Raw genomic sequence first — 11007 nt, forward strand, 5'->3', positions numbered from 1 at the left:
GATTTCTCATTGTCCAACCTGATCTCGTAAGAATTCCTAATAATTTGCACGAGATGGTAAAATCAGAAGTAAACTTACAATTTGGGTCGCAAAAAAAATGTAAGACCCAAACATAAATATAAAGGCCAACCCGTAAAATCCATTCATGATTTCTCGAGAAAAAAAGCATACAAAAGTCATATGAATTATACGATTTTGCTAACTTTTAGAAATTATGAGATTTTACAAAAATGTGAATGTGTCTTTCTGTTCAAGCGATCACGAATCTCGAACTTTGCACTGTTAACTGATTTGCATAATTGCTTTAGAGAATCGTGCGCTAAAACAACACAGACAGATAATAAATGGCTATAAAGTCATTAGTCAATTCGGTCGTTGGATTTCTGATTGTCTAATGTCATGAAACAGCAGAAAAACAGAAAAATAACCCAAATTTAAACGTAATGCCCAACCCATAACTCAACCATGACTGTTATAAATGTATAGTTGTGTAATTCGTACAATATATTATACGATTTTGAAAAGTTACAGAAATTCTAGAAATTGTAGAATTGCTTTGAATGTGTCCTGTAGGCTATCTCAAATTTGCACTGTTAACCGATTAGCATTATTCCTTAATCGCGCAGTAAAACAACAAATGACGTAAATGGCGTGCAAGTGAATTCCCTCCTTTGACTTCCAGTTGCTGATGTTTTATCCTGGCAATTTTACAAACCCGATTCCAAAAAAGTTGGGACACTGTACAAATTGTGAATAAAAACAGAATGCAATGATGTGGAAGTTTCAAATTTCAATATTTTATTCAGAATACAACATAGATGACATATCAAATGTTTAAACTGAGAAAATGTGTCATTTTAAGGGAAGAATAAGTTTATTTTAAATTTCATGGCATCAACACATCTCAAAAAAGTTGGGACAAGGCCATGTTTACCACTGTGTGGCATCCCCTCTTCTTTTTATAACAGTCTGCAAACGTCTGGGGACTGAGGAGACAAGTTGTTCAAGTTTAGGAATAGGAATGTTGTCCCATTCTTGTCTAATACAGGCTTCTAGTTGCTCAACTGTCTTAGGTCTTCTTTGTCGCATCTTCCTCTTTATGATGCGCCAAATGTTTTCTATGGGTGAAAGATCTGGACTGCAGGCTGGCCATTTCAGTACCCGGATCCTCCTTCTACGCAGCCATGATGTTGTAATTGATGCAGTATGTGGTCTGGCATTGTCATGTTGGAAAATGCAAGGTCTTCCCTGAAAGAGACAACGTCTGGATGGGAGCATATGTTGTTCTAGAACTTGGATATACCTTTCAGCATTGATGGTGCCTTTCCAGATGTGTAAGCTGCCCATGCCACACGCACTCATGCAACCCCATACCATCAGAGATGCAGGCTTCTGAACTGAGCGCTAATAACAACTTGGGTTGTCCTTGTCCTCTTTAGTCCGGATGACATGGCGTCCCAATTTTCCAAAAAGAACTTCAAATTTTGATTCGTCTGACCACAGAACAGTTTTCCACTTTGCCACAATCCATTTTAAATAAGCCTTGGCCCAGAGAAAACGCCTGCGCTTCTGGATCATGTTTAGATATGACTTCTTTTTTGACCTATAGAGTTTTAGCCGGCAACGGCGAATGGCACGGTGGATTGTGTTCACCGACGATGTTTTCTGGAAGTATTCCTGAGCCCATGTTGTGATTTCCATTACAGTAGCATTCCTGTATGTGATGCAGTGCCATCTAAGGGCCCGAAGATCACGGGCACCCAGTATGGTTTTCCGGCCTTGACCCTTACGCACAGAGATTGTTCCAGATTCTCTGAATCTTTGGATGATATTATGCACTGTAGATGATGATAACTTCAAACTCTTTGCAATTTTTCTCTGAGAAACTCCTTTCTGATATAGCTCCACTATTTTTCGCCGCAGCATTGGGGGAATTGGTGATCCTCTTGCTATCTTGACTTCTGCGAGACACTGCCACTCTGAGAGGCTCTTTTTATACCCAATCATGTTGCCAATTGACCTAATAAGTTGCAAATTGGTCCTCCAGCTGTTCCTTATATGTACATTTAACTTTTCCGGCCTCTTATTACTACCTGTCCCAACTTTTTTGGAATGTGTAGCGCTCATGAAATCCAAAATGAGCCAATATTTGGCATGACATTTCAAAATGTCCCACTTTCAACATTTGATATGTTATTTATATTCTATTGTGAAGTTTATGAGATTTGTAAATTATTGCATTCCTTTTTATTCGTAATTTGTACAGTGTCCCAACTTTTTTGGAATCGGGTTTGTATATCATAACATCGCTAGAGGACGGTAGATATTATGGGCATCTCACAAGACAAATTTGAGAAGCCATAGACTCTCCATTGCTCACCATATAACCTCATTTGGGTCTAAAAGAAACATTTGAAATGTTCTAGAGATTTATTTGTGATATTCTTTGGCATTGCTCTCAAACTTTGTGCACTAAATTGAAATAATGCAGCCCATCAGCATTCATCTCATGTTGTTTGTGTCCCCGCAGACTAATTTTATCAACTGCATTCTGCAATTAAACACTCGTAGCGCTGCATTTCAGCCATTTGTTTTTTCTCAAATGTGCTGTGAGACTGCATCACACAGACTCTCTGGTACACAGCTGCATTTCAGTGGCTTTAAGTGTATTGCTCATTTGACAAACACAAATTGATTTCCCACAGGGTGGATTGCGTGGAAAAAGTAGGGTCCAGGAAACACGCTGGATGGGGCAAACAAATTCCTCTATTCCGCTCCCTCCCACTTCCCATCGCTCTCTTTAATAAGATGTCTGCCTCTTTGTTTGCCTGCTGTAAAAAAAAAAAAAAGAGAGCGAAACTGCTATTGATTAACAGCGCTGCATGAATAAACGCGCAGTGGGGTCTCTTCTGAAAGCACTCAGTCTCTCTTTAAGCTTGACCTTTGAGGCTTCTCAACTTTTTCAGAATCAGAATCAGAATCAGAAAGAGCTTTATTGCCAAGTGTGTTTGCACACACAAGGAATTTGTCTTGGTGTTATGAGCTTCCAGTACAGAAAGTACAAACATAGTGCAGACAACATATAATTAAGGTGATAAAGAACACTAATGAAGAGAATATACAATAATTAAGGATAACAATAGTAATAAAAATAAAATATACAGAAAAGAGACATGACCATAGACAGAACTGTGAATGTGCATGTGTCCTATGTACAGATGAAGGTTTGATGGGTTATTTACAGATGTACAGTACCGGGGTGTGTTATGTGTTGTTCAGGTGGGATACGGCCTGGGGGAAAAAACTGTTCTTGTGTCTGGCTGTTCTGGTGCTCAGTGATCTGTAGCGCCGGCCAGAGGGCAACAGTACAAAGAGAGAGTGAGCTGGGTGTGAGGGGTCCAGAGTGACTTTCTTAGCCCTTTTCCTCACTCTGGAGGTGTAAAGTTCTTGGAGGCTGGGCAGAGGGGCACCGATAATCCTCTCAGCAGTCCTAACTGTCCGTTGTAGTCTTCTGATGTCTGTTTTGGTAGCTGAACCAAACCAAACAGTTATAGAAGAACATAGGACAGACTCGATGATTGCAGAGTAGAACTGTTTCAGCAGCTCCTGAGGCAGGTTGAACTTCCTTAGCTGGCGGAGGAAATACAGCCTCTGCTGGGCCTTTTTCGCAATAGAGTCAATATACTTTGAATATATATATTCAATATATTTTGAATTCATTGGCGTCGTTTAAAAGCAGCACAAACACAGATCTGTTGTACCTACGCACACTGATAGCCGTGAGCCAAATCTAAAAGTTTCAAATGAGACGGCATCTGGAGACCAAGCATTTTGGCTGTTGGTTCTGTCATTCAGTGCAGTCATCTGCTGCGATGAGGTAGCGTTCGTTACAAATAAAATTTATCAAGCAGTGCAACATATGCCAGCTCTCAAAACCCTCATTTTCTCACTCATTTTGTCTAGCCTGCATCCTGTTTAAGATTGGATTATGGTCCTGGGAGCCCCTGGGGCTCTTTGAAGGCCCCCAGTTGCTGTTATAATTCCACATAGACTTCCATTTCTAAGTTCATTACTCTAGATGAGATTTTTGTTTGTTGTCACACACAATGGTAATCAAATGCTGTTGATAGAGATTACTCAGAACATTCCTTTAATTATGCCCATCTCAAACCCATAATAGAGAATTCAAAATGAATAAATAAATATATAAATAAGATATAATATTATACAACGGATAGTTCCGGTCCTTGATTCTGATTGGTTGAGCCACGTTTGAAGCCGTTGTAAATTACACGACAAACCTACACCTTGTTTACTTTGTGTGTGGCTTTGCAAGCACTTAGTAGTGCTTATTTGATCCAACCATAGGTTCCAACCACTACTGTTTCTGAGGAACTACATTGTTTGGTGGAAGAATACTGTTTTTATTAATATCATTACACTTATTTGCTCTGTTTTATTTCATGAAACCTTACTGGAATAACCATTTATTTTATAAAAGCAATAAGCCCCGTAAAGCTGTGGTTTACAGTGAATCTATAACATCTAAGGGGCGTGGTTAGGCTCGATGCAAAGCGGAGTATACCACTTTTATACCACAAGCATACCTGTTAGATAATTAACAATACTACTTATACTGTTATTTATATAATTTTAAGTTTAATCATTTTAAATGTCATTATGATTATTATTTTAAGTTCAAGTTCAAGTTTATTTGTAAAGCAGCTCGTTGCTCGTTTGCTCGTTGCAAAGCAGCTCTAAAGGAAATTAAGTTTCCACAATATATTTATATATTGCAAAACCTTAATATATTTAATATATTTTTTTTACACAATCTATTAGCTTAGATAGTTTAGAATATATAGAGATATATAGTTGAGTATCATCAGCATAACAATGAAAACTAATCCCGTATTTTCTAATAATATTACCAAGGGGCAACATGTATAATAATAATTAATATTATAATGTTTTATTATTATATATGAAAATGGATATTTAATCATTATTATTGTGAATATTTTTAACAAACCAAGGAAATTAGCATAGAAATTATTTTTAATTATTAATTAGTTAATTATTTTTAATGTAATTGTAATCATTTTTCTTAATAACGATGACTATTATTTTGATTATTATACATTATGATTTATATTTAAAAATTTATATAATAATAAGTTTTTTTATTTAAATAATTTCAGTTTATTAAGGCATAATTTTTTTCATAACCATCCCTGATGTTGAGCACAATAATGTATTATTATTATTATCATCATCATCATCATCACTGTTGTTGTTGTATAAAATTGAACAATGTATTATCATAATTATTATTATTGTTTAAATATATTTTAATAATTATCGCCATCATCATCACCATTTAAGTAAGTAATGTTGATATAATTGTAATTATTATGATTTATGATTATTTTTTTGTAAACATAATTATAATAATTATTGTGATTTTATGTATTTATTTTTTAATAAACTCCAAGGAAATTAGCAGACTTTTATCAGACATTTAGTTAAAAAAGTAATAGAAATAAGCACTGTTTTGTCCAGATTTATTGACTAGGATGGCCTGTTCATTTAAGAGTGGCATAAAGCATAACCTTCCCTGATAATAATAATGTATTATCGTTTATATTTATTGATTTATGAACTGATTCGCAGTCCTGTCTTTGACAAACTATTGAAAAACCTGGCTGGCAGCAGTTGTTCTCACAGCCCTGTGCTGATTACCTATTAAGATTTTTTTGACCAAAACATTCACACTTCTGAAGTGAAGCTCATCAATACAACCCCCTGCACTCCCACTGAATGTCCATCTCTGCGGTCTCCCACACACACACACACACACACACACACACACACACACTTCAGGACGGCCAGCAGGATCCACACAGCCCTCCCTCCAGCTCATATCGTGTCATATATCTCAAGCGCAGCTCTGCCGCTGTGGGAGGTAATGCACTGCCATATCTTTAAAGTTGCCATTTAATGCTTTTATGTCAGTTCATAAAGGGTACGGAAACCGGCGCTACAGGTCTGTGTAATAAAACCCTTATTTTAAACTTCGTAATTATCACCCCGCTGTCTTGACGATTTAATGATGATTATAGATGAGATGAAATTATCATGATCCATCATAATTACGAAGGTCTCTGTACATTCTCTCCAGCATATAAATGTATTGCTGCCACTGGGGAACTTCACCGCAGGCAGTGTTTTTATTTGTAAAATGCTATTCCTGTATTTGAACTCGGGGGTTGGGGATGAAGTGCGTAAATCACATGCAGAGCAAACAGGCACCTAATCGACCGGATTTCTGAGGCGAACGGTTAACTGAGACATTAGAGTCAAACTGAACTGGGAGACGGGCAAAATAATTGAAATTGACGAGATAATCGCTGACAGACTTTTGCTGTTTGTTCATTAGCCGACCTATGCGAAAGCTGAGGGATTTGAGCAATTCCATGTAATTATCATTAAAAGTTCTAACGTGGAAAATAAGAAAGTTAAAGGAATATTATAAACGCATATGTATAAAATGAGCCGTGATTGGTCAATTTGCATGTCAATCGCTGTTCTTGTCTAAGTGGGCGGGCCTTTTCTAGAATAAGCGGTGTCGGTCAGGGATCTGTCTACTCAAAACTACTTCGTTTTGTGGTTATACTTTCGAAACTGTGTGTATTTTGATGTTTATCACAGTCAATATTTTCATTCCGTTTTTAAAAGCATTGCTGTAAACACAACTTTTGCTTCTGTGAAGACACTTTCAACTCTTTCAGAGTCTGATCCCATAAGTGATGCTTTGTTTTTCATAAGAAAAAGTTCTCCAGTTGCATTTCCAGAATGATACGAGACAAAAACGGCTCTGCACTTTTTATTTTTTTGAGTGTTTTCTCTCTTTGTGTGTGCAAACACAATTTTTTTTCAGACCTCAGTGGTTAAACACGTTGAGAGCACAACCAGAAAACAGCCAATATATCGAAAGTGAGTGATACATCATGATTAGGTTTTTCAGATATGGCAATAACGCACAGTGACAGGTAGTTTGTAGATGTCATTCAAGACCTTTGTTTTCAACCATTTTAGCAATTGGACTGGACATTTGCTCTGTCTCTCTACAACTGGATATGTCAGGTCACTCCACACATCCAGAGGGGGAAAAAACAGCACGGCGAGAGGCCTGACCTCACCTTGACCTGGAGAAACTCTGTTGTCGGTCATTCGATATCTTGCTGAATTATTCAGCTCTCTTTTGTTGTGCATTTCTACAAATCCGACAGCTAAACCAGCAGCCTGTTTGACACAGTTTATTAGTCGTGGACTGTAACTATCTCTTGTGTTGTGGTACTAAAGATCCATCCATTATATTTATGGTGACAGATATAAACTACATCAGAAGCCAGATCAATTTGTTGTGACACCGGCCTGTCTGGTTCCAGTCAGACGAGCTCAACATCTTTTTGCTTAATGGTCCACAGCAAGATTTTAAACGAACCGTTACTGGCAGCGATAAAAAAGACAATTAAGTCCACCAAACAATATCAACACCTTCACAATTAATTATACAAAATGTCAGTGAAATAAACAAGCCCTGCGAGAACACATCGACATGCATGTCGCGGCGTAGTTTGACAGTTTTGCAGCACATTATGAAGTTTGAAGGCCAAGTTTGTAGTCCTTTTTGAATTGTTTTTCACATTTTGAACAACATCCAGTGTGGTTTGAGACGAATTGTCTTCAAATACGTCCCTCCAGATGTTAAAATACCAGAGTTATGAAACGACACCACTCACTGTATATCAAAAACAATACATCAATACACTTCAGAAATGGATGAATATGCATTGTGCTGTATTGCATAACCATGCATTGTTGCATTTGTACAAAGCAAGTAAGTGCCTTTTTTTCCCTCTTCGGACTTGTTGTATAATGACACACATGTTGGCTTACTGTACACAGGGACTTCCCATAAATGCCAGGTGATATATTACATTGAATAAAGGAAAGGAAAAAAAACAGCAACCCAATTCACACCACTCCCCTGTTATCTCTGCGGCAGAGGATCTTCTTGAAGGATCTTCGGAAGTCATTATTGAAGATGGTGTATATAATGGGATTGAGGGAGCTGTTGCAGTAGCCGAACCAGAAGAAAAACTTGAAAAGCGTTTCTGGCACGCATTTTTCGCAAAACGCCGTCAACGTGTAGGTGAAGAAAAACGGGAACCAGCAGATGACAAACACGCCTATGACCACCGCCAAGACGAACGTGAAGCGCTTTTCCCGGTTTTGGCGGCCCTTCCACCTGCTGGTCTTGGTGGTCTGAAGGACCTCGTGCTTGTCGCTGTCCCCCGGTTTGATTTGGCTCAGCTTAGTCTTTCCTTTTGAGCTCTTCTTCTTGAGGGAGCAAGGGTTGGAGACCTTGTGGTCAGAGGAGGACGATTCCTCAATGTCCACGCCATTTATCTCACCCTTGTCGTCCGGTTTAGGATTCGTATTCCCGTTGAGCTTCTCATGGGGATCCTTCTCCAGATCGTTCTCCTTCTTGCTCGCTTCCTTTATCCTCCGGTCCCCAGGTGGCGCTCTGGTCCTCTTCTTGGCGATCTGATAAATTCGGATGTACACGAGGACCATGATGATGCAAGGCAGGAAAAACGAGCCAATGGAAGAGGAAACGATGTACCATTTTTCTTCGTTGATTTTGCAGGTCTTCCCCTCTTCCTTCTCCATGGTAATCAAAGGCGGGAAGGAGATCACAGCGGCGATGATCCAAACTATAAAAATAATGCACTTGATTCGTTGTGGTGTGCGCTTGAGGTTGTACTCGATGGCTTGCGTGATCGACCAATATCTGTCCAAACTGATGGCGCACAAATGAGTGATCGAGGCCGTGCAGAAGAGAACGTCCAAGGCCAGGTAGATTTCACACCAAACCTGCCCAAAGACCCAGCAGCCCATCAGCTCATTGGCCAACGAGAACGGCATCACCAGAGTGGCCACCAATATATCAGCGGAGGCCAGAGACACCAGGAACAGGTTCTGGGGAGCCCGGAGAGCTCGGCTCGTAAACACTGCGATTATCACCAGCACATTGCCAAAGACAATGAGGAGGATGAGAAACCCCACCAGGACGGTCATAGGAAGGGCCACCAGCAGGGTGTATGGCGTACCTGTCCCATTGGTCAAATTGTCAAACACCATTGTTGAGAATCTCAATCTCTCCCTCTCACAACTGAAATTATGTTTTCGGTTGATGGCAGTTAATTTTTTCCATATTACTGAAGACAAAAGTGACATTTTTTTGTCATTTTGGCATCTAAAAAATAAGGAGGAAAAATGATTACTTAAAGAAATAAGTAAAAATGTATTTAAATAAATCATTTTTAGATGCAAAAGTAAGTCATAATATCAAAAAATATGTGACCCCGGACCACAAAACCAGACATAAGTAGCACAAGTATATTTGTAGCAATAGTCATAATGATAGATTTTTCTTTTTTTATAAAGATCATGTTCCAGTTAGATATATTATAAATTTCCTACTCTAAATATATCAAAACTTCATTTTTGATTAGTAATATGCATTGCTAATCATTTCATTTGGGCAACTTTAAAGGCGATTTTCTCAATATTTTTTTTTTTTTTTTTTTTTTTGCACCCTCAGATTCCAGATTTTCAAATAGTTGTATCTCAGCCAAATATTATCCTAACAAACCATACATCAATGGAAAGCTCATTTATTCAGCTTTCAGATGATGTATAAATCTCAATTTCATTTTTTTTTTTACCCTTTTTACTGTTTTTTGTGGTCCAGGGTCACATATAGTAAATTTCTTTCTCACACTTTGTTCAAAAATACCACAATACTATACTAACAGCAAAAAGTAAGACAGAAATTGATCTTACCTTAGTGAAAAATGCTTAACACCACCCACACACTTATTAAACCATCCAAGAAACGTTCCTCAGAGTGTGCCTTCTGTTTTTAAAGTGGCCCGGCGTGAGAAAAACTGCACCATTGATTCCTCGCATCTCCTCGGCAGCGCGTGTGAAGACCGCGCTTCGTCGCCGGCGCTCCACTCAGCTGTGCGCGCGCAGAGCTAATAGAGGCGTAATCATATTACACGTGTGCGCGCTGCGCGTGCGTGTGTGAGAGACGCGCACCGAGGAGAGTGTGAGTGCGCGCGCTCTCGCGTTCTAAATTACGCAAACCACGCCCACTTTCTCGAAACGCCAGCCTCCAGATTGACGTTTAAACCAAAAGAATGTCCAGAAACCACTTAAAACACTTTTTATACGTGCCTGGCTGGTTTAAATCGATTAAACTACTTGTTTTAGTGTTTACCTGAACAATAAACTAAGCGATATCGCTGATTTAAATCATCATCGAGCTGAGGAACAGCATTACACTAGCGACTAGCCTACATAAACATACATTATTTTTATAACTTAATAAATGAAGGCCATTTGATGTACTTTGAGGTGAATTTCAAACACATTTTAGGAATATGTAGTCAATTAAATGTTTTAGAGACTAAAAAGATGTATTTCCATTGCGTCTCCAGGACTGACAATCAATTCCCTCACATTTCCCAGCTTTCTGTGACCGTGGGAACCCTAATAATATCTGAAAACATTACTTTCCTGCAAAACAGTTTTAGTAGCAGGCTAAGTGATGAATGAGAAAGAGGTAAACAATGCAGAAGAAGCAGCGACATCTACCGGGAATGAACGCTGACGCTATCTTTACTACTTTACACGGTATTTATACTTAAACGAGAGAATTTATACTCTCGAAATCCACTTTCCTGCAACCTTCATCAGACTCACCTGCTTTACAGTACTCTTAAAGACCTTGGGTAGCTTGTTTAGGTGTCCCAAAATTAACCATGGTTTTACTACAAATAAAACCAAAAAACATGGTTACTTACTACTATAGTTAAAACATAGCAACCTCAAATGAACCATGGGTTTCTATACTAATCTATGTATTTGTAG

At 38.5% G+C, this 11007-nt stretch overlaps 1 protein-coding gene across 1 annotated transcript; it reads right to left on the reverse strand.

Moving 5' to 3' along the window:
* Positions 1–6870: 6870 nt before the first annotated feature.
* Positions 6871–10097, reverse strand: LOC306874784 (alpha-2A adrenergic receptor-like). The gene is made up of 2 exons (XM_079425028.1): positions 9916–10097; positions 6871–9325 (listed from the first exon to the last, which is right to left on the reverse strand). The coding sequence occupies exon 2, from the start codon at positions 9304–9306 to the stop codon at positions 8041–8043; it is 1266 nt and encodes a 421-aa protein (XP_079281154.1). The 5' UTR covers positions 9307–9325; positions 9916–10097; the 3' UTR covers positions 6871–8040.
* Between the last annotated feature and the right edge of the window lie 910 nt (positions 10098–11007).

This window comes from Barbus barbus, assembly GCF_936440315.1.
Source record: "Barbus barbus genome assembly, chromosome: 9".
NCBI lineage: Eukaryota > Metazoa > Chordata > Actinopteri > Cypriniformes > Cyprinidae > Barbus > Barbus barbus.